A 24,409-nucleotide genomic window follows, 5' to 3' on the forward strand; every position below is an offset into this window, starting at 1 on the left:
CCTCTCTTTTTGTCCCTGTCTCTATCTGTCTGTTTATCTGCCTGTCGGTCTGTCTCTTTCTTTCTTTCTTTCTCTTTTTCACCCCTTCCTCGAAAATATATTCCGGACTGATTTGCTATCTTTACTACACCTTTTTTGCCTACAGCAAGAATTTTGTCTCCGTGACAAAATGCAGTGAATGGCTTTCGTATATGTTCGAATATGTCTGAAGCATATTTGAACAGTAACAAGCTTACATATTCTGTAATAAATTTAGCTACTCCTTTTTTGAAGTACCATAGCATGTTTATCAATCTCTCTCATAATTTCTGACCTGTGCCTCCCCACATCCAAGAGCGAATGGATTAATATTATTTTTTCCCCCGTTACTCTGTACCACGAAGCAATACCCTTTCTTTCTTACGATCCAAGATGTAATGTCTTTCTTTTATCACAGGCTATGCGAATTAATGTCTTCTCTTTGCCATGGACCAATAGCCGTTGTTCTTTTACGAATACAAATTAAAGAGGAAACAAAAGACTCCCACTTTCTCTTCTTCTTTCGATTCGACGATGACGAATACAACAACAACGAAAAGAGAAATTACATCAACTATTCTTTCAAATTTTGGCACAAGGCCAGCAATCTTTTGGGGGAAGTGACTGTTACTTCTTTTATCGTCTCCGAAATGATAAAAAGCAATACCAACCGCAGTGAAATTTGAACTCAGAACAACTCAAAACGTTATGAATCGGAATAAATACTACAAAACATTTTTTGCCTGAAGCTCTAACAATTTGGTCAGCTCACAACCTTAATGACATTAAATAATTTCTTTCTAATTATGGTACAATGCCAGCAATTTTGAAAGAAGGAGTAAGTCGATTCATCAACTCTTGTGCTCAACTGGTGCTTATTTTATCGACTCCGAAAGAATGATAGGCAAATTCGACCTCTGCGGAATTTAAACCCGAAATGTAATGAGTCGGAAGAAATACCGCAAAGCATGTTTTCCGACATTCTGACAATTCTGCCTACTGACTGGGTGTAGTGCTTAGTACCGGGTTTTATGGAGCGAGACACAATACATTGAATGAGAATAAGAGAAATGAGTGTGTCAAGAGTGCCTAAATGGACGTGGAACGAAACCACGTTGTTCCTAGGAGCAGAATCCATTGTAATATTGTAGTTGGCAGTGAGGCGGTGAGCTGGCAGAATCTTTCGCATGCCAATCAAAATGCTTAGCGGCATTTTGTCGATAAAATAAGTACCAGTCGAGCACTTGAGTCGATGTAATCGACATAGCTCTTCCCCCGAAATTGCTGGCCTTGTGCCAAAATTTGAAACTAATAATGTAGTTGGCAGTAGCGTACTGAGTGTGTGTGTGTTGTAGAGGGATGTCCGCCCCTAGCGACGCTTTTATGGGTGCAGCATATTTGGGTTTGTTGTATAAACCTTTATAAGCTGCGTTGACCCAGATGGGAGTCGGGGGGGGGGGGAATTCAAGGGCTGTCCAGGTGGTACACACTTTAGTTACTCCACTGGTGAATAGAAAAGGAATAGAAGATGGGGTGGTGTATGATGGTGAGCGACTTCAAGCTAATTAGTGAAGTATTCTCTCTTTTGGATGCAATCTAGCATGCCTGTTTGCATAGCAGCTGCACCGCCCCGGAATAATTTACGCAATAAATAAATAAATAAATAAATAAATAAATAAATAAACAAATAGTAACCGAGGAAGAAAAAAACAAATTTGAAGAAAGAAAACAAAGAGGAAAGAGAAAAATAACAGCAAATGTTAAACCATTACAAAACAAATCACTACTACTACTACTACTACTACTACTACTACTACTACTACTACTACAACACTTGGCTGCAGCTAATTGTTTTGTTAATTAACGTCTCATTAACTGAGTCTTATGAAACATCTGCAGGTTCTGTTTGTTGTCTTCTCATTTCATTTCGTTTCATTTCATTCCAATGAAATCATCCTAATTTCATGTCTGTTTACTGAAGTTGGCTCTACTGAGCATGCGTGCGGGCGTGCATTTGTGCGTGTGTGTGTGTGTGTTTCTGTGTGTTTCTGTGTATGTGTGTCTGTCCAGGTATGTGTGCGGTAGAAATGGGTATTATGTTTGTTTCTATGTGGACAGGTTGGTTAACAGTTGTCACTGCTGTTGGTTGTTTAGTTCTAGGTCAGCCGTGGTCGAGCAAACCTAAAACAATACTGACATGACCATCACGCCTTATATTGACCAAGGAGAGAGAGAAAGAGAGAGAGAGAGAGAGAGAGAGAGAGAGAGAGAGAGAGAGAGAGAGAGAGAGAGAGAGAGAGAGACAGAGAGAAAGAGAGAGGCTGTTTCTAATATTAAAACAACACTGAAATTCTTTTCCCCAGATCACGATCATTTAATTTTGATCAAAAGAGAAAAAATGTGTAAACGAAAATAATTAGAATTCAATAATTAACAATTTCATATTAAATTTGTGAAATAAAAAGGTGAGTTCAGGGAGATTTAGAAACGATATCACAACTGGAAATGGTTCTCTCAATCGTTGCTCCCGTAACACTGGTGTATCACAAGATGTAGGTAAATGCTTCGCAATAATAATAGTGTTTATGTTTAAAAGCGCGAAATATAAAAACTAAAATTCTTAAATATGAAGTGTTCATAAATAATAAAAATATGGAAATGCAACCTTTAACATATCAAACTAAACTTAGGATGTGAGGTCACAGAAAGTGTTTCATGTTTTCTAATTCACCTAGAGTCATCTGGGTACAGACTGTGTATAAATTAAAACAAACAAACAAAAAACAGAATTTTGAGTTTTGATTACAAGAATTAAAGTAAATAAGCATTTTGGGGGCGAGCAGGAGAAATGTATTCCAAAAATATTAATGAATAATAGAGAATAGCAGGGTTAATTTTTTTCTGGTCAATTTTGATTATATATACATACATACATACATGTGTGTATATGTATATATATATATATATATATATATATATATATATATATATATATATATAGTGAATCCAAAGAAAGAAGAACAAACAAGAAAAAACGATAACGCGAGGACGTGTTACAAGTACTGTATTATGAGACGCTCAAGAAAGGAAGGAAAAGAGGATTTAACGTTTCGAGCCTTGCTCTTCTTCAGACATAGAGGAAAGTCCAAAGGAAGGGAAGACGGAGGAAGAAAATTACCAACAATACACAATATATACAATATATATACAATACATATATGTATGTATGTATGTATGTATGTATGTATGTATACCTTGTCGGTTATCCAACGTCCTGCTGCCGAGCTCTAAGCCGTTGCTAGAGATATTGAAATAACACTATAATGACACTGGTATGATACTATCGCAAGTTATAGCCATACTATAGTGATACAGTAACATCTCTATAAAAACGCAGCAACATTGTTGGACTTTTAATAAACCATAGAATGACGAAGAATAACAAATAATTTAATAGTTGAAAATTGAGAAAACAGACTTCATTAAATGTTTAAAATAGGTAATTAGCTTCTCGTTTAATCAATGATGTTACTTAATTAGTTTTGCTTAATTGCTGTTGAAGTAACTTTAGGTTTTAAATGGAGTTTGTTTGAACTAAAAACATTGTGAAATAGAAAGCAGTAACGTACCATAATACAATACTGCAATATACAGAACGGTAACACAAGCTTTAACGTAAAACTCGGTGGAAGAAAAAGCATTGTAATATACAACCGTGGAACAGACCACTGCAATACAGAACACTTTAACACACACAACAGTAACATTCAACACTGTTTTGCTTTCATTTCTAGAAAGCGTGGAACGCGGCGAAGAGGTTCCACATTGGTTAGTTTTCTCGGAGGTAAAATAGAAAATTTGTTATGGCATACGGCGGGTCGTTGAAAAGTTCCTACCTTTGAGCAAAAGAAAATAATGGAGGATCATTTAATTATGATTTTATTCGACATATTCCCATCTCAGCTCCACACACTTATTGCGGTGGTCCTGTAAAAGAACTCGGAATGTTGGGCCTCCAGCCAGGCCATTCGCGATACCCTTAAAGCCAGGAACTGTTAGGCAAACGCTCGTATATTGTTGATTTGCATTGCTGAATTCCTCTTCTCTTGGTATGATATATAGTGTGATTAATTCCACTAAGCTCAGTAACCGTATATGCAGGTCAACAAATGAGTCGTACTCTCTCTCTTCCTCTCTCTATCTCTCTCTCTTACTGACTCTCTCTCTCTTTTTATCTTTCCTTATCTGTATGAGTGTACTTATGTATGTGTGTTTGTATGTGTGCGCGCCTGTGTGTGTCTGTGTATTTCGTAGTTTCTCACGTGTGGTCGAGTGTATAAATATTGTTCAGCATGCGTGCGCTCACCGTGGCTAACATATGGTGAACAGACATTGCAGTAAAGAGTTTCACAAACTGGCAGCGAGAAACGATAAGCAACATACAGCAAGTGGGGACGACGATGTGATGACAAGTATATTGAACAGCTGCATACAAGACTACTGTTTCTCTATTGATGTATCTTTTAGAGAAACCACATTGTAATTGTTGTTGTTTTGCCCTAACACAATCTTTGCAGCCGTGAATCGCAACATTATCCAATCTTTTATCTTTACTTTTACATTTTTTTTTCAGTCATTAGACTGCGGCCATGATGGGGCACTGCCTTATTGTTTTAAAGCGTGGTACTTATTCTATCGGTGAATTCTTTTATAAGAACTTATCAAGTAGCTAGCGTGAAAAAAAAACCCCTCATAAGGGAAAAATCCATCATTTATTCCCCAAATATATATTTATTTATATAAGGGCATTACTATACATGAATGCCTCACGCTAAGAGGGACTCTAAAGTCAAACTACTATAATAAACACATTTTTACCGAACGCGAGGAAATGTAACTCTCAAAGCTAGCCCCTTAAAAACAGACTAAACTATAGATCATGATTTCGTAGTTATTGCAGTATTATGCAACTTCTACTCGTCAGTATAGTACGGTCAAGACACATAGAAATAAACAAAAAATCAACATACCAAACGAACACCTCATGTATCCAGCATAGTACATAGAAGATTGGTTATCCCTATATATCTATGTAAGTGGCAGAATTTTTCGAATTGCATCTCGGTACATGTGTTTTATTCAGAATAAATTCAGCACTGAATATATTCTGGTTATTTATTTAATTAAATCAATAATGTGCTTATTATAGTAGTTTGACCTTAAAGTCCCTCTTAGCGTGAGGCATTCATGTATAGTAATGCCCTTATATATATATATATATATATATATATATATATATATATATATATATATATATATATATATATATATATATATATATATATATATATATATACGATAGGCTTTTTTCAGTTTCCGTCTACCAGATTCACTCACAAGGCTTTGGTTGGCCTGAGGCTATAGTAGAAGACACTTGTCCAAAGTGCCACGCAGTGGCACTGAACCCGGAACCGTGTGGTTAGGAAGCAAGCTACTTACCACGCAGCCATGCCCGCGCCTATATATATATATATATATATATATATATATATATATATATATATATATATATATAAGGGCATTACTATACATGAATGCCTCACGCTAAGAGGGACTTTAAGGTCAAACTACTATAATATATATATATATATATATATATATATATATATATATATATATATATATATATGCATGTATGTCTATATGTGTATCTGTGTTTGTTCCCCCACTATCGCTTGACAACCGATGTTGGTGTGTTCACAGCCCTGTAACATAGCGGTTCGGCAAAACAGAGGGATAGAATAAGTTCTAGGCTTACAAAGAACAAGTCCTAGGATTGATCTGTTCGACTAAAGTCGGTACTCCAGCATGACCGCAGTCAAAATGACTGAAACCAATAAAGGAATATATGTATATGTGTACCCCCCCCCCCACACACATATGCATATAAACACATATACACACATATATGTGTATGTGTACAGTGGGAGAGAGAGAGAGAGAGAGAGAGAGAGAGAGAGAGAGAGAGAGAGAGAGAGAGAGGGGTGGAGAGAAAGATAGACAGACACAGAATCAGAGAGACGAAAAGGGAGAACTAATATAAAACACCACGCCTAAAATTTTCATCCCTTTCTTCCGCCTCACAAACTGTGCACCAACGCAGCTCTTCCTCTTTCTGTTTGTGACCTTTGACTTTTCTTTTCCTTCTTCCTCTTCACCAGACATCTTTACCACATTACAACACCTGCGATAGAACTCGATGACATTGCACAGACAGATAAGACACATCACTTAATGTGCTTAGTCGTTGACGTCTTCTTTGCTCTCTCTCTCTCTCTCTCTCTCTCTCTCTCTCTCTCTCTCTCTCTCTCTCTCTCTCTCTCTATCTCTCTCTCTCTCTCTCTCTCTCTCTCTCTCTCTCTCTCTCTCTCTTATATGCAAATGTAAATGCATGCATCTACATATATATATACATATGTGTATGTTTATATGTTAATGCTTATGTATCTGCCTTTCTTTATGAGACTGCAGTGCGTGTGTGTGGGAGCATGTAGGTATGTGTGTTTGTATGAATGTGCATTTTTCGTTCATTATTTTAGAGGTCACACTCAATTTATTCACGGGCAATATAAACGCGCATCTATCTATCTATCTATCTGTCTGTCTGTCTGTCTATCTATCTATTGCTTTCTTTTACTTTTTTTTTTACTTGTTTCAGCCATTTGACTGCGGCCAAGCTGGAGCACCACATCTAGTCGAGCAAATCGACCCCAGAACTTATTCTTTGTAAGCCTAGTACTTATTCTATCGGTCTCTTATGCCGACCGCTAGGTTACGGGGACGTAAACACACCAGCATTGGTTGTCAGGCGATGTTGGGGGACAAACACACAAGCACAGAAACACACACACACACACACATATATGTACGACGGGCTTCATTCAGTTTCCGTTTACCAAATATACTCACAGGGCTTTGGTCGGCCCGAGGCTATAGGTAGAAGACAGTTGCCCAAGGTGCCACGCAGTGGGACTGGACCCGGAAGCATGTAGTTGGTGAGCAAGCTACTTACCACACACCCACTCCTGCGCCTATTAGTTATATATATATATATATATATATATATATATATATATATATATATATATATATATATATATATATATAAATTATATATATATAATACATTCATACACACACACACATATATACATACAGAGAGAAAGAGTGAGAGAAGTAGAGAGAGAGAGAGAGAGAGGACGTACATGAAGGTATGTGTGGGCATGTATGGACACACCCGCATACACTCACACACACACATACACATGTCTGTGTATCTTCTTCCGCTCTACATAATTCCCCTTTCTGCCACCTACAGTGAGCCATCTGGTAGACAGGCACCACTAGCCTTCCTGTGCTCTTCCAGTTTATCGCCAGATAAACTTCCAGATAAGCTAGACAGAATGACTGAAATATATATACACACACACATACATATAAATATATACATATACATGCATACACACACATGCACACATACACACACACACACATATATATGTATAATACATACATATATATATATATACACACATACATACATACATACATACATACACACACATACATACATACATATATATATATATATATGGGTACAGGACGTCACCAACGGTGCAAATAACAGAAAATACGTGAACAACGAGGAAAAAACCCCCGGAAAACAGGACAAGTTAACACAGAAAAGGGGCTCTTCATCAGTTGTCGGCTGTCTATCTACTCCTCCTTTCGAGCATTCAACGACATATATATATATATATATATATATATATATATATATATGCGCATTTATATGTGCGTGTATCTGTCTATCGATCCCTCTCTATGTGTGTGTGTGTGTGTGTATGTTTGTATGTACAGGTAAGTTGTGTGGGTGTGTTTGAGTAAATATACGTATGTGCATAGATACGTATATATATATGTATATATACATATATATATATACACACACAGACACAGACACACACATATGTAAATCAGAAATGGAAAAACAAAACAATAAATTGAACAATTATAAATTTAATTGAATCTTAATATTTTATACAAATGACACATCTAAATTACAGCTGTTTCCGCTTCATTAATAAAACGAAGTTTTTCAAGAATAATCAAATCCGTTTAAATATGCAATGGTGCTTCATCAGATTAACATACCTTCTTAACAAAAAATATAAAATGAAGATATTTATGATTTCTAAATCTTTATAAAGACGCTATATGAACGAGCTTAATCATAAATAAGTAAATAATCTAACTGAAATTTTGTAAATTCATAATTTTAATTCTATAACTATTCCGTTCTATAACCGGTTTATGTATGCACATATTTATACATACTTATATATACACACACACACATACGGAATAGTTATAGATTTAAAGTTGTGAATTTACAAAATTTCAGTTAGATTATTTACTTATTAATGATTAAGCTCGTTCATATAGCGTCTTTGTAAAGATTTAGAAATGATACATATTTTCATTTTATATTCTTCATCAAATAGTTAAGAAGGTATGTTAATCTGATGAAGCATCATTACATACTTAAAGGGATTTGATTATTCTTGACAAACACAAACATACACACATACGCATAGATAGATAGATAGATAGATAGATAGATAGATAGATAGATAATGTATTTTTGTATATGTGTGTATGTGTGTGTGCCTTTGTGCATGAGTGTGTAACTATATGTTATAAGGGTACATATGTATATATTTGTATTGTGCATGAATAAAGTCTCTCTGTCTTGCTTTCTCTCTGTCTTGCTTTCTCTCTGTTTCCTCCTCACCTCCTCCCCCTCTCTCTCTCTTACTGCTACTCTCTCACCCTCCCACTGTCCCTTCCTCACTCTCCGCCTTCCCCTTCGTTGTTTCTAACTTGATCGCGCAATCCTTCTTAAACAACATTTGAGAATGATCCCACTCGTTCGAGAGTGGTGCCACCTCATCTTCCAAATTAATCTGGAAGGTTAAATACTTAAAAATTTACACACACACACACACACACACACACAGAGGAATTTGGTGATGATGATAGGGGAAAGGTGTTTTTTTTCTTCTTTCTCTCTTTTTCTCTCACTATATCCACCCTGTTACCATCAAACAACTCATTTCCCCATCCGCACATTCAACATCAAAACTCCGATATTTGATGCAGTTTATTAAATGTACATCACTCTGCGGATTATTTCTCCTCACCACTTCACTCCACCACCACCACCACCAATACCACCACCACCACCACCACCACCACCAACAACAACAACAACAACAACAACGACATCACCACCACCGCAACTATTTCTCATTTTGCCTAATGTCTCCCACCGCCACCAGCATCACCACCACACCCTTTAGTACTTCCGCTCTCGTAATTAACTTTACTATGTACATGACGGATTCATTACCGCCGTATTAATCACGTGTTCACTTCTCTCGTGGAACACGTGTTTACTAACCCTTCTCCCTAATCATTCCCTTTAGCTAATTTTTATTTTTGGTATTTCTCCACCGATACCAACACCGACTGTTAGGTAGCAATCACATCAACAGCACACAACCCCCACCAACAACGCTTTTAAGACCTACATCCATCAACATTACCAACAACAACAACAACAACATCAACATCAACATCAACAAGAACAACCACCAACAACATCAACAGCAACAATATCAACATTACCAACAACACAAGTACCATCAATACTAGAATAAGTTCTGGAGTCGATTTGTTCGACTAAAATCCCTTTAAGGTGGTGCCCCAGCATAGCCGCAGTCAAATGACTGAAACAAGTAAAAGAATAAAAGAATAAAAGAATAATAGATTAGTCATACTTTTACAATGCACAAAACATTTTAACAATTTTTTGAAATACAATTCGTAATATATTTAATTATGAAAATGTCAGAGAATTTTTTGAAGATCGGAGGCTAGGAGGGTCCATGCGAGTAAATTAGGAATAGAAGGGGTTCATAGGTTACAAGAAAAATGGTTGAGAAGCGCTGGTATAAACCTACACACACACGCGCGCATACACATACACATACACATACATAAAAAAATGCACCACATTTTGGCTAATGCCATCACAACCACAACCATCGCTAGCATCAGCCCCCCCCTCCTAAACAGCCATTAACGCCACCACCACCACCACCAACTGTCTCCCACCCAAACTGTTACCATTCACAACTAATTTGAGCCACTTAGTTACTGATTTCAAAAATTAGCTGCTGTAATACAGGAAGTGTGTGTGTGTGTGTGTGTGTGTGTGTGTGTGTGTGTGTGTGTGTGTGTACATAAGGGCTTCGCAATTAAGGGGTGATTTGCAATTAAGCGAAAAGAAAGGTATAAGAATTAGTGTTGTGTAGGGTGGAATAACATTAATCATTCAAAGCTGGGGCTGCATGAGTCGCTCTTTACTCCGCCTCTGCACGTCTGTGAAACTTTTAACACTTTTAGTAAAGGAGATTCGAGTTGAAAAAACAATTAATAAAAATATTTAACCGCTGCGTGTGTTGAGTGTGCATTTCTTTCGTTTGTACATGCACTCGGGCACGCACACACACAGACACTCCGTAACAAACTGGGAGACAAGTCACTGAAAAGGTTGCGATTGGCAACGAAAGGACTTTGACGAACAGAAAAGGAAAAAACAATTGACTGTTGAATCAAGTTAAACAATCAATTGGATATCTAACCAATTGACTGTTATTAAAGAAGTGGAATTGAAACAGTGCGTATGTTTATTAATATTGGCTTAATGACTCTACCTAGACACAACAAAATTTGCTTCAACACACGAATTCACATAAAGAATCTTGTAAACCAAATAAAAAAATGAAGTGTGTGTGTGTGTGCGTGTGTGTGTGTACACACATACTTCACTGGAATATATATGTATATATACATTTTATGTAGTCGTTGGTTATGGCCGATCAGAAAGTTACCATTGGTTTCACGTTTATTACTCTCAGCAGTACAGGCTACTGACCAGGCCTGATGGGCGGTGGCACACAACTTGTCTACAACTGAACGATGATATATATGCAGTAATCCCTCATCTATCGCGAGTGTTACGATAGGTAAAAATCCGCGAAATAGAAACAGTACAGTACTGTATATTTTTAAAAATTATTTTTATAATTTGTATACATTTATTTTATTATAAATGCAAAACAACGCCACGGAAGAATCGACGTAAGCTTAAATAATAAACTATATATATATATATATATATATATATATATATATATATATATATATATATATATATATATATATATATATATATATATGTGTGTGTGTGTGTGTGTGTGTGTGTGTGTGTAAGCCAGAAAAGATATGTACTCATATATTTGTTAACAGAGTGAGTATTTTAATCGAAGCGTTCTGTATTATATCTCCATTACGGCCGATCTTATTAATCAGTTTTGCACTAAGAGTTTCACAGGGTGTTAGATAATAGTCCGATTATGTAAGCCTGCGCTCTTAAGAGATGGCAGTTATGTCTTTTCAACTCTAACAAAAGAGAGCAGTTGCCATATTTTCTCCCATGACTGTAATCTCTCAAGAGTGCAGGGTTACATAATCGGGCTGTTATCTAACAACCCGCTGTCCCCTAGTGGGAAACTAATTGGCAAAATCGGCCGTAATGGATATATAATATTGGACACTTCGATTAAAACACCCACTCTATTAATAAATATACGAGTGCCCACCCCTACCATTGCAATCTCATTGCAATCTTATGTGTGGATCGCGGTTGAGAAAGACACCGACTGCTTTGCCTGCAATGGTGACCAAGGAGGTGTTCGAAGATCTTCCTAGGGACACAGTGAGGAATGCATGCGCCAGGTTCTGGAACCGTCACGAAACCGTGGTAGAAGCTGGGGGCGGCTACTTAGAGCAAACTGTTATCTCCAAGCCGTAATCTAAATGATATTTTTTGATTTTCTTAAAATACTTATATTTTTAGGTGGTATATCATGTATTACTTTCCGTTTCTGCAAACTATCAAATTTAGCCCGAACACCCTGCTCGGAGCGAGATTAAATTATTAACCTTTTTATCAAACATGGTGTCATAATGTTCATAACCTACACAGATACAGCGATTAGAAAAAAAAAAGCTTTAAAAAAATGTTGCACCTGCAAAATTCTTGATTAAAAAACCAAACATTTCGATAATCCCAATAGTAATCAATTCTTGTTATAATTTAATTACTGTAAACTTGTGATTAAAAAAACATCTGAAATAATGTTTTGTTTCAGTTTGTATTCCATTATTCCCGTTTCTAACCTTCCACATTAATCTTCCTTTTTTTTTTTATATAATTTAATTTTTTTTTAATTAAAACTGTGTGCAAACATCTTTTACATTAAAGCTTGCTTGGTTCTAAATACTTTTTTATATATGATTTTAATACAATGATGACGACGACGACGATGATGATGATGATATCTCTATAAAAATCGGTAAAATGTTGGCTGATTAATTGGTTGGTTCAATGCTCTAGTGACATTGTATAGAGAAAAAGAGAGAAATAGACAGAGGAATATTGAAATTAACAAGCTGTAGTATGGGAGATGGTAAAAAATGATGAAAGCAACGTAGCCAATCGACGCCAAATATATGACACATGTTTACACACAGTGGTGGACTGGCCATGTTGCCATGTTGCCATGTTGCCATGTTGCCCGATGGCAAGTGGGCCCCTGCGCCATTAGAATCCATATGGAGGCCCATGTTAGTATCTAAGGGGTCCATCCCCTCAAGTTTGAGAATTTTTATTCACTCCTGGAAGAATGCATTATTTGAGCCTGGCTGTGTTTGTAGACAGTTGAAAAGAATACTTTTAACAAAAAAAAAAAAGAAAATTAAATGATAGCATTGTAGTTGCGGGTGGGCCCCCTTGTAGTTTCAAGCGAGCCCCTTTAGTCTCCTGGAAACCAATATTTTTAGAGACAGTCCGCCACTGCTTACACACATATACACTCTCACACATACATACACACAGATTGCTATTTGAATAGAAGGATAAACTTGACAAACAGTTGTCAGAAGGTAATCAAGCAGTAGGTTTACACAACCATACATATGCGTGTGTGTGCATATGTGTGTATGTGTATGAATGCATACATGTGCGTATGTTTGTACACATGCATCTATTTACGTATATTTGTTTGTATGTATGTAAGTGTATTCGTGTATATTGCACGAATACGTGTTATTGTTGACCGATGATCAAAAGCGTTCCGGCCGACTTCATTATTTTGTTTCTTTGATTTTTGGTTAAGACTATGGGATTTCATTTTATTTACAATCCTAGCAGGCCTAGAGGTTCCCGTGGGGCTCTATGTTTAGCCTCGTAGTGCATGTATACATTGCCCCAAATATATGGGGAGTTTTCTCAGAACAGGGTGTATTTATGCCTTGTGAAAAATCAACAACTGTTTTCGAGCCAAAATATTTGTCTGACGTTCCAAGACGAAAACCAGGCTTTTTGTATTGACTATGTTAAGAATGTGTGGTCGTCGTCAGATGGCATTACAAATTGTTGTATAAGAACACTTGATATTAGACATATGTTACCAACTATTGGTTTGGTTCATAAACTGACATCGTATCTGAACAAAAATCATTGTTTATTTTAAGTGATGTAACCATTTCGGGTTTTGGGAATATGATATTTCCTGTGACAGAAGAATGTAAGTGTAGCATATTGATATCTTACTCTTACGTCCATGTTTTTAACTCGCTCAAGCGAGTATGGCTATGCTGGGGCACTGCACCCGTTTAAATATGAGCGTTCGATTCATGAAAAGTGACGAAACTGAACACGAGATACTTACTTTTGACCACAGATCGTTCATTAATGGATCGGAGTTGAACGGCAATTCTCATGTGTGAGACGAATCCTTCTGAAACCAAAGTCTATTATGAAGACTACTCTTAACAACTAAATATTAATATCAGTGTTAACTTGGCATTTAGCTTCTTTAATTGATATACTCTTTTTTACTCTTTTACTCTTTTTACTCTTTTACTTGTTTCAGTCATTTGACTGCGGTCAAGCTGGAGCACCGCCTTAAAGGGTTTTAGTGGAAGAAATTCACCCCAAGACTTATTCTTTGTATTTACGATTATTTATTTTACTATCATAGCATGTATGTGTGATGTACTTGGTGTTACAGTTGTCATATGATAAATTGTAAAGAAACTTACCAGATTAGATACCATATAGATATCATATGTTTTGTACACACACACACACACACACACACACACACACACACATTTTGGTTTTGTATCTATAGGCTTATGCCTTCTGTATTTTGCATACTAACGTTTTTCTCTTATTTTGAGTTTAATGTGTTCTTTTCACACTATTTGATTCTTGTCTGAAGTCGTATGTTATCTGTTACTAGAGTTCGTTGAAAACCGTATTAATACTCATAGAATTTTCTGTTCCATTCAAGTATATAATTATTACCATGAATAAAATACGTATTTCAACTATTCTTATAGCCAATACTTGATATTTGCATTTCGAATATAAAATCTGTAGTGGTTGGTGTCGAATAACGCTGAGCAGTCGATTATATTTACATTTCGCTATTACCGTTACTTATTCGCTCAGCCATAATCACTATTATAATAAAAAAACAAAAATCCACACACACACAGAGTAGTAGACTGTCAGCAAGATGTAAATTATATATGAATGCTAATGGTATATTGTTGTCTTTTCTTTTTTCTTCAGAAAATGGAGACGAAGAGAAGTTACGGAATGCAGAAGAAAGAATCTTTCGCCACATTTTAAAGGAAAACCCAGAATTTGCAACATATTATTCCTTCCATGATTATAACGACAAACTGGAGTCCTTTTCGCTAGAGGCTTTTCAACGTCGAAAGGTAAAGTGTTTATATATGTTTATATATATACTGTATATAGGTTAGTTGAGTTAGATGTTAAAGTAACCGTCTAAGGGATAGAAGTATCCATTACATTACCAGTATATCACCTATATTTAACCATGGGCATACATATACAAGCATATTATGTTCATAGGTAAAGACAAGGAATATATATATATATATATATATATATATATATATATATATATACATACATATATATATGTGCATGTATATATATATATATATATATATATATATATATATATATATATACATACACACACATATATATATATATATTTATATACACACAAACACACATATATAGACAGACAGACAGACAGACAGACAGAGAGCTCAACCAGAAAAATTACTTCTTGGTGCTACATACACATAATCAAAATATCAAGGTCTGAAATCTTTTGGAGAAGGGACTTGATTATATTGACCCCAGTGTTCGACTGGTACTTATTTAATCGACATCCTGAAAGGATAAAAGGCGAAATCGACCTCAGTGGAATTTGAACTCCGCTAAGCATCTTTTCTAGCGTGCTAACGATTCCACCAACTCACCGCCTTATCTTCTCTTAATGTAATATGTGATAGACTAGGCAAGAGCGCACTACATGAAAATGGTGCAATTGCTAAATTGAAGAACCCTTGATTGCAGCTAAACAATATCGACATTTTCCGTTATCGGTCGAATGTATTTATGTAATTAAAAGACCGAAATACAGCTTTACAAAGGCTTCGCTATTTGTTTTGCTACCGGTTCACTACTTACTTTTCAAACCGATGCGTCTTCATTATCAATACGCTTTGTCGTAATGCCAAATACGCAACCAATTTGCTTCTATTCACATAGATTGAATGGGATTGAAAAAAAACGGAGTTAGAACTCCTTGGAATAATTAAATCTGTTGAAATGCGTCTCACTTACACACATGCATAAACACACTCACATACGGGTATACATATATTATGCATGGATGTATGTAGGTATGCTTATATGCATACACACATACACATACACTCATATGCATGCAACGTGATGACAAAAGACGTTTAGGAGTTGACCACACGCTTACAATAAACAGATACACTCAGATGCATTCCCATTTCATTCGCTTGTGCAAGTTTAGATCAAATTGTATTAATTTCCATCAAGTAGAAATTGTAAACACTTTGTAATAAGTAGACAAAATTAGAAATTAAACACGTAAACTCTATGCATCTTTTTCCTCGTAATTCCTTAATTTCAAATTCAAATGTTTAATCCCGCCTCATAATTATGAAGAAATGATTATCTCCCTTGTAATAGCTGCCATCACTAGGGAAACCGCGTTTATTAATTTCAACTTGAATGAATTTTCGGCCTTCAAAACAGTGAGTCTGAAGAGCAACTTATGGGTGTTTTCTACAAGTGAAATCCTTAAACTTCATTCACTAAATATTCGAGGTGTAAAAGCTTTACAAAATAAGCTTTTAAGTTTCAGATCAACATATTCAGCAGACATAGTTAAAGGCAGGAAGACAACTAAAACTTCTGTTACTAGGTTGCAATTATCAATTTAATGTTAGCATCGCCATGCTGAGCATGCTTGCTTCCAACAACAAACTGTGCCTTTTGAAATTAGTTGGTGTATAATTTAATCTCGTGCTTTTTCGCGATGTCTTTGCTGAGTTCCTATTTACATTGCCTCCACCCAAATTTTTGTTGAGATGGCTACCGATATGATACAGTTGTTTTTATTGCTGTTTGGTATACTTTCGTAAAATGTCCTCTCATCTTACAATTAAAGCATAGTTATCAACAGCGGAATGTTATTTCGGTTTTGTAAGGGAGGTTTTTGATCGACATCTAAAATACAAGTGTTGCTCAATTTGAACTTAATTTCTCCACACCAGCAGCATAAGGATTGTGGTCTATCGTAGTAACGATATCTATAACACTACCAGTGGATTCGTTCATCAAGACCCTAGAAATTGTATCCTGCAACATTAAGACAAGACAAAGTTTTGAAAAACTAACTTTCGATCGCTTTCATTTTTTATCTGTAGTAAAAAAGTAATTTCAAATACCCTTTTCTGCAAATGATACAGGAAATTTACGGCATTTATGTTATTTATCTAAGAGAGCTGACAAAGTCATTAAAAAGTTGTTAATATCGTACAATGAATTAAGGCGGTGAGCTGGCAGAACCGTTAGCACGCCGGGCAAAAAGCTTAGTGGCATTTCGTCTGTCTTTACAGTCTGAGTTCAAATTCCGCCGAGGTCGTCATTGCCTTTCATCCTTTCGGAGCCGATAAAATAAGAAGCAGTTGAGCATTGGGGGTCGATCTAATCGACTCTCCACCCCCACTCACAAAATTGCTGGCCTTGTACCAAAATTTAAAACGAATGATATTGGATTCTGACTTCGATTTCGACGTACGAGCGTCCATTCGTTCGATCAAACGAACAAGTTGTTCAGTGAAAAAGCGTCCGAAGTGGCTGAGTATTTTACAAACACGTGCATCCTTTACGTAGTCTCAGGCAGAATCAGTGTGATAAGGCTGGACCTCTGAAAGACGAAAACAGTCTATCTAATAGTTCCCTTACAGTTTCCACCGACCCAAATTCACTCGCTAAAACTTATATGGACCAGAAATTACGATAAAAACATGCCCAAGATGCCACGCGGTAGTATCGGACCCGATATCTCATGGTTGCGAAGTGAACTTCTTAACCACACATCCATGTCTGCTTTCACACTCATTCAATGCTCATAGTTTTATTCATTCACTGAATATGTTTCTACTGCTAATAAATTTAAATGCAATGGAATATTTTTCTGTTCAACAGCGCACAAAGTCATTTCTCGCCTTCTCTTTTGTAATTTGAAGTCACTCTATTTCATACTAGTTACAAGCTCTTATATCTCTATATCTCCTAAACTTAACTTTTCCGTTAAATTCATCATATTGTTCTCATCTGGTTTATGAGTCTAAGATTTCCTTCAAACTGGATAATAAATTTATCAAAAGCTTCTGCAGAATTATCATCCTTTAACATGTGTGGCTTGATTCTGATTGATGGTAGAACTGATTATCGTAACTCCTCAAGCATAAAAATTGTTGCAATTCGTAATTTCAAGGAGCCGCTATACAATTATAGACGTATTTCACACTTCAGAAGATTTTGACTAACGAAGTCATTTCATAAAACTTTTATAGTAAGTAGAGATTATATACATATACGAAGTCTGATCAATAAGTAACCGGACTATTGCCATAATAACGAAGCGAAGGCACGAAGAGTGAAGCTGTGAGGCACATATTGACCTTGACCTCTGCTGTGCATGCGCACTAAGTTTTAACGTTCTAGCTCACTTCTACTGTTTACAGCTGTGCTTGGAAGGAACGCGTGTAGTGTATTATCATCGCATTGACCATGACAAAGAAAGTAGTCATGGCGATACCTGCTCAGAGGCCTACGCAAATTAGCAGAACGTATATGGAGAGGAGTGTATGAGCTGCACACAAGTGTACGAGCTAATTGAATATTTTAAAGTTAAACTGTGCGACAGATTACCTCATGCGACAAATAAGCATGTTTTGTTGATGAAGCGCTCATAAGATCATGTAATTAGATATTTTATAAACGATCTCTCATGCTTTGTCTATTATGTATAAGTGCACACACACAAACACACATACACGCGCATACACACTCACACACACATATATGCATACACATACACACACTTATACATACATATATACAAAGGTGGAGTGAGAATAAATGAATAGATACAAAGAAGATATGGAGTAAATTATATTTTTGTAATTAGAGACTTTTATATTCGCGACGTATTTCATGTATAAAGAAAACAAGGTTAGCAAGCCAATTAAGTACATCTTCATTAGCTAATTATTTTCAAGTAGTATTATACACTAGTTTGGGAAAGAGCTAGACATGCATAATGAATTAGTGTATACATGCATAAATATAGTTAGTGCGTGTTCAGTTATGTCGAAATAGATTTAAAGATATGTTAAAATTCAAGAAATTTGTAAAAAAAAGTTAATAAGGAATTAATGAATATATATTTGAACAATAGATTCTTTAATTAAATAGTTAAGAAGTGTAGAAGAGTTGTATTAATTAGATATATTCCTTACATTTAATTATGCAAAATGGTTAACTCGAGAATGGCATTTTCTGCCAGGGTATTTGATGTAAGTAATTAGCGGTGAGCTGGCAGAAGCGTTAGCACGCCAGGCGAAATGCTTAGCGGTATTTCGTCTGCCGTTACGTTCTGAGTTCAAATTCCGCCGAGGTCGATTTCGCCTTTCATCCTTTTGGGATCGATTAAGCAAGTACCAGTTATGCACTGAGTCGATGTAATCGACTTAGTCCCTTTGTCTATCCTTGTTTGTCCCCTCTGTGTTTAGCCCCCTGTGGGCAATAAAGAAGTAAATCATGTTGGTTCCAAATTTTGTCACAAGGCCAGCAAGTTCGGGGTAGGGGGTAAGTCGATTACATCAACTCCAGTACTCGACTGTTACTTATTTTATCGACCCCGAAAGGATGAAAGGCAAAACCGACCTCGGCGAAATTTGAACTCAGAACCAAAAGATGAACGAAGCATTTTGCCCGAGTGCTAACGATTCTCCCAGCTCACCGCCTTGATATGTTGTGGTTGGCACTCCGTCGCTTACGACGTCGAGGGCTCCAGTTGATCCGATCAACGGAACAACCTGCTCGTGAAATTAATGTGCAAGTGGCTGAGCACTCCACAGACACGTGTACCCTTAACGTAGTTCTCGGGGATATTCAGCGTGACACAGTGTGACAAGGCTGACCCTTTGAATTACAGGCACAACAGATACAGGAAGTAAGAGTGAGAGAAAGTTGTGGTGAAAGAGTACAGCAGGGTTCGCCACCATCCCCTGCCGGAGCCTTGTGGAGCTTTAGGTATTTTCGCTCAATAAACACTCACAACGCCTGGTCTGGGAATCGAAACCGCGATCCTATGACCGCGAGTCCGCTGCCCTAACCACTGGGCCATTGCGCCTCTACACCGCCTTGATATAAGTAATTAATATTAACGGTTGAGCTGGCAGAACTGTTAGCACGCTGGGTGGGATGGTTAGCGGCATTTCGTCTGAGTTCAAATTCTGCCGAAGTCGACTTCGCTATTCTAACTGTTGATTTATTTACGTCTTCGTAACATCAGGGCCTGGCAAAAGAGACGAGAGAATAAGTTGCCGACTTAAAATAAGAGCAGGTGTCAATTTGTTCGGCTAAACCTTTCAAAATGGTACTCCAGTATGCCCGCAGTCCAGTGTCTAAGAGATAAACTAGATACTGAGTATGCCTTTTTCTTTTTCTTTTCAATCATTAGACAGCGGTCATGCTGGAGCCCCGCCTTGAAGAATTTTAGTCGAATGAATCAATCCACGTACTTAATTTTTAAGCCTAATACTTATTCTATCGGCCTCTTTTGCCGAACCGCTCAGTTATGAGGACGTAAACATAACACACCGATTGTCAAGCGGTTTGGACAGGGACAAACACAGACACAAAGACACACACACACATAGATGTATATACGTATACGACGGGTTTCTTTCAGTTTCCCTTTACCAAAAATCCATTCACAAGGCTTTGGGCGGCCTGCTCAAGGTTTCACGTAGTGGGACTGAACGCGGAACCATGTGGTTGGGAAGCAAACTTTTTTACCACACAGCCATGCCTGCGTCTAAGACAATGTATATGTGAGAGCAATCTATATCTATAAAATTAGTCTGTATATTTTAGTTTAACCATTTCTTTATTTTATTTCTTCTGTTCGCAGATGGAGTGTAACGACATCTTAAATAGTATTAAAACGATTAATATGAGCAATCTGTCATCTCAAGCTAAACTGGATTATAAATTCTTGCATTCCTTTCTCGAAACCTATTTAGAAGGATTCACCTGGATAAAGTAAGTGAAAATATCTATTACATTCCATAGCCATCTTGACTTTTCTATCCTGTTGAGTTTAATTATAATCGATTTATTTATATATAGAGAGGCTGGCCAAAATTACGCACCAAAACATTTGACATTTTATTTATATCACGTTGTTATTATTTTTCTTTTTCTTTCAATTTTGCTTTCATTTCTTGCTGAGTTTCTTCCTGACACCTAGGGCAAAGAAACATTGGTAGGCCATTAAAATAAATACACTAGATTGTTCATTTACAAAGTCAAGTTATGTGAAAGAAAAAAAGGGAAAAGAGAAAGAAAAAGGGAGAAAAAGGGAAAAAGGAAAAAGGAAAATACGAAAGAAAGATTATTGTCATTATTATTATTATTGTTCAGTAGTTTTATTTTTATAACGTGCTTTCACTTCACTACCGAGCGCAGCTCTGTGTGCCTTGGGTATGTGCTGTAGTTTGCTGTGATGCTCTTATGGTTACTGTATTGAAAGTGTTTTGCGTTATTATTATTATTATTATTATTATTATTATTATTATTATTATTATTATTATTGAGAGAACAGTGCATGCCATCAAAGTGACACTGGGGTAAAGTATACCCATCATGATTACCCAGGCACATGCATTACAACCATATGTATGAGACATGGCCATCTCATTATTACCTCCACCTTAGCGAAGTGGTTGTGGTAAATCAACTAATCTGTGTTGATGTATCATATTTGATGTTAATATCGAGATTGAGTTTTCTTATTTATTTATTTATTTATTTATTTATTCATTTATTTATTTATTTATTCATTTATTTATTTATTTATTTATTTATTTTATTTATGTATTTTATTTATTTATTTATTTTGGGAATGGTTTCTTTAATCTTCGAATTTCTAATATTTCTTTGTGATTGACATAAATAAAGGCGTATACCTACACATGGGTGCTCTCTCGACTTTGTTTCCTCATAACTTTCAGAAAGATGGATGTTTATTAGTGAAATTTTCCACAAATTCCTTTCAGATGATGTAAATTACGATTATATCGGAAAAGAAAAAAAAAAATTGCTGAGCGCACACACAAACATACTGATACACTTCACACACACACACTTTTACTTTTTTCGGTAATGTGCTGCGGCCATGCTGGAGCACCGTCTTTAGTCGAACAAAGCGACCCCAGGACTTATTCTCTGCAAGCCTAGTATTTATTCTATCGGTCTGTTTTACCGAACCGCTAGGTTACGGGGACGTAAACACACCAACATCGGTTGTCAAGCGATGGTGGGAGAAAAAATACAGACACAAATACATACATACATACATACATACATATATATATATATATATATATATATATATATATATATATATATATATATATACGACGGGCTTCTTTCGGTTTGCATCTCCCAGATCCATTCACAAGGCTTTGGTCGGCCTGAGGCTATAGTAGAAGACAGTTGCCTAAGGTGCTACGCAGTGGGACTGAAACCGGAACTGTGTGGTTGAGAAAGCAAGCTTCTTACTACATAGCCATTCCTGCGTCTATATATATATAAACTGAAACTTGAAGTGTTGAAAGATTGAGTGAATTGTGTTAGTAAATGTGTGTCTACCAATTTTCTTTTTCCTTTCACATTAAATTCCGATATAATCGAAATTTACATCGTCTGAAAGACGAAGGGGCACACTTGAGTAGATACTACCCTTAAGAGAAATCTATACATGTTTGCGTATACGTGTGTACTTGAGATTCGTTTCTTCTTTTTATTTATTTCGCCTAGACATTGGTCATAGCTCCAGCACATTTCTAATTGATTGCAGAGCACTTTCACTAAAATGTCTTGGCTCGTTACGTTAAACTGTCTCGTCATGCGCACCGAAATATCTGACGCACACGCACATACGCGCAAAAGCACACATTCATTCATGCATATGTATAATTCAAACATAAATGCAAACATACATAGATACATACATACATGCATGCATACATACATACATACATGAATACATACAAGTTTATCATTTAAGTATATATGAGCATGTCTAGATATGCAAGCATACGCATGAGAAGGCATACATTAAACAGAACATACAATTTTGCACGTATACATACATACATATATACATACATACATACATAAAAAAATACTACGTTGTTGATGTCGAAATTCCAGTGAAGGAGCCTTGGATCTTGGTTAGAAACGGGCTCTTGGTTAGAAACGGGCTCTTGGTTAGAAACGGGCTCTTGGTTAGAAACCGGCTCTTGGTTAGAAACCGGCTCTTGGTTAGAAACTGGCTCTTAGTTAGAAACCGGCTCTTGGTTAGAAACTGGCTCTTGGTTAGGAACGGGCTCTTGGTTAGAAACGGGCTCTTGGTTAGAAACCGGCTCTTGGTTAGAAACCGGCTCTTGGTTAGAAACTGGCTCTTAGTTAGAAACCGGCTCTTGGTTAGAAACTGGCTCTTGGTTAGAAACCGGCACTTGGTTAGAAACTGGCTCTTGGTTAGAAACCGGCTCTTGGTTAGAAACTGGCTCTTGGTTAGAAACCGGCACTTGGTTAGAAACCGGCTCTTGGTTAGAAACCGGCTCATGGTTAGAAACCGGCTCTTGGTTAGAAACCGGCTCATGGTTAGAAACCGGCTCTTGGTTAGAAACTGGCTCTTAGTTAGAAACCGGCTCTTGGTTAGAAACTGGCTCTTGGTTAGAAACCGGCACTTGGTTAGAAACTGGCTCTTGGTTAGAAACCGGCTCTTGGTTAGAAACTGGCTCTTGGTTAGAAACCGGCACTTGGTTAGAAACTGGCTCTTGGTTAGAAACCGGCTCTTGGTTAGAAACCGGCTCTTAGTTAGAAACCGGCTCTTGGTTAGAAACCGGCTCTTGGTTAGAAACCGGCTCTTGGTTAGAAACTGGCTCTTGGTTAGAAACGGGCTCTTGGTTAGAAACCGGCTCTTGGTTAGAAACCGGCTCTTGGTTAGAAACTGGCTCTTAGTTAGAAACCGGCTCTTGGTTAGAAACCAGCTCTTGGTTAGAGACCGGCTCTTGGTTAGAAACCGGCACTTGGTTAGAAACCGGCAAGAAATCTTGAAATAAAACTGAATAATCACAAACACACATACATGGACACATAGACATAGATGCGCGCGCGCATGCATGCCCCCCCCCTCACTTCCTTGAATGTGTGTGTGTGAGCGTGGTTAGGGTTCAATGGCTGAAACTAATAAAAGTAACGATAATATAGACAGCGTGAAAACCAAAACAAATTGCTACACGGTAGTATATTTATGTTTAAAACATCTTGCTGTGGAAAATCTTAAAACAAACCACTCTCGGTCTGTCTACATCTTTTTCATTGGGAAAACCCTTCAATCTATAAATGGCACCACTCCACTCCAGCGTATAGAATATGTTTGAAGTTTCGGGTGTATTA

At 36.8% G+C, this 24,409-nt stretch overlaps 1 protein-coding gene across 1 annotated transcript in view; it reads left to right on the forward strand.

Moving 5' to 3' along the window:
• LOC106870641 (uncharacterized) overlaps nt 1-24,409 on the forward strand; it is a 110,539-nt gene that overhangs the window by 53,338 nt on the left and 32,792 nt on the right. The window contains exons 3-4 of the mRNA XM_089365996.1: nt 14,852-15,003; nt 20,853-20,983. Of these exons, the coding sequence (XP_089222122.1) occupies nt 14,852-15,003; nt 20,853-20,983 (283 nt within the window). The remainder of the gene's footprint in view (nt 1-14,851; nt 15,004-20,852; nt 20,984-24,409) is intronic.

This window comes from Octopus bimaculoides, chromosome 18 (genome assembly GCF_046866305.1).
Source record: "Octopus bimaculoides isolate indiv1 chromosome 18, ASM4686630v1, whole genome shotgun sequence".
Taxonomy (NCBI): domain Eukaryota; kingdom Metazoa; phylum Mollusca; class Cephalopoda; order Octopoda; family Octopodidae; genus Octopus; species Octopus bimaculoides.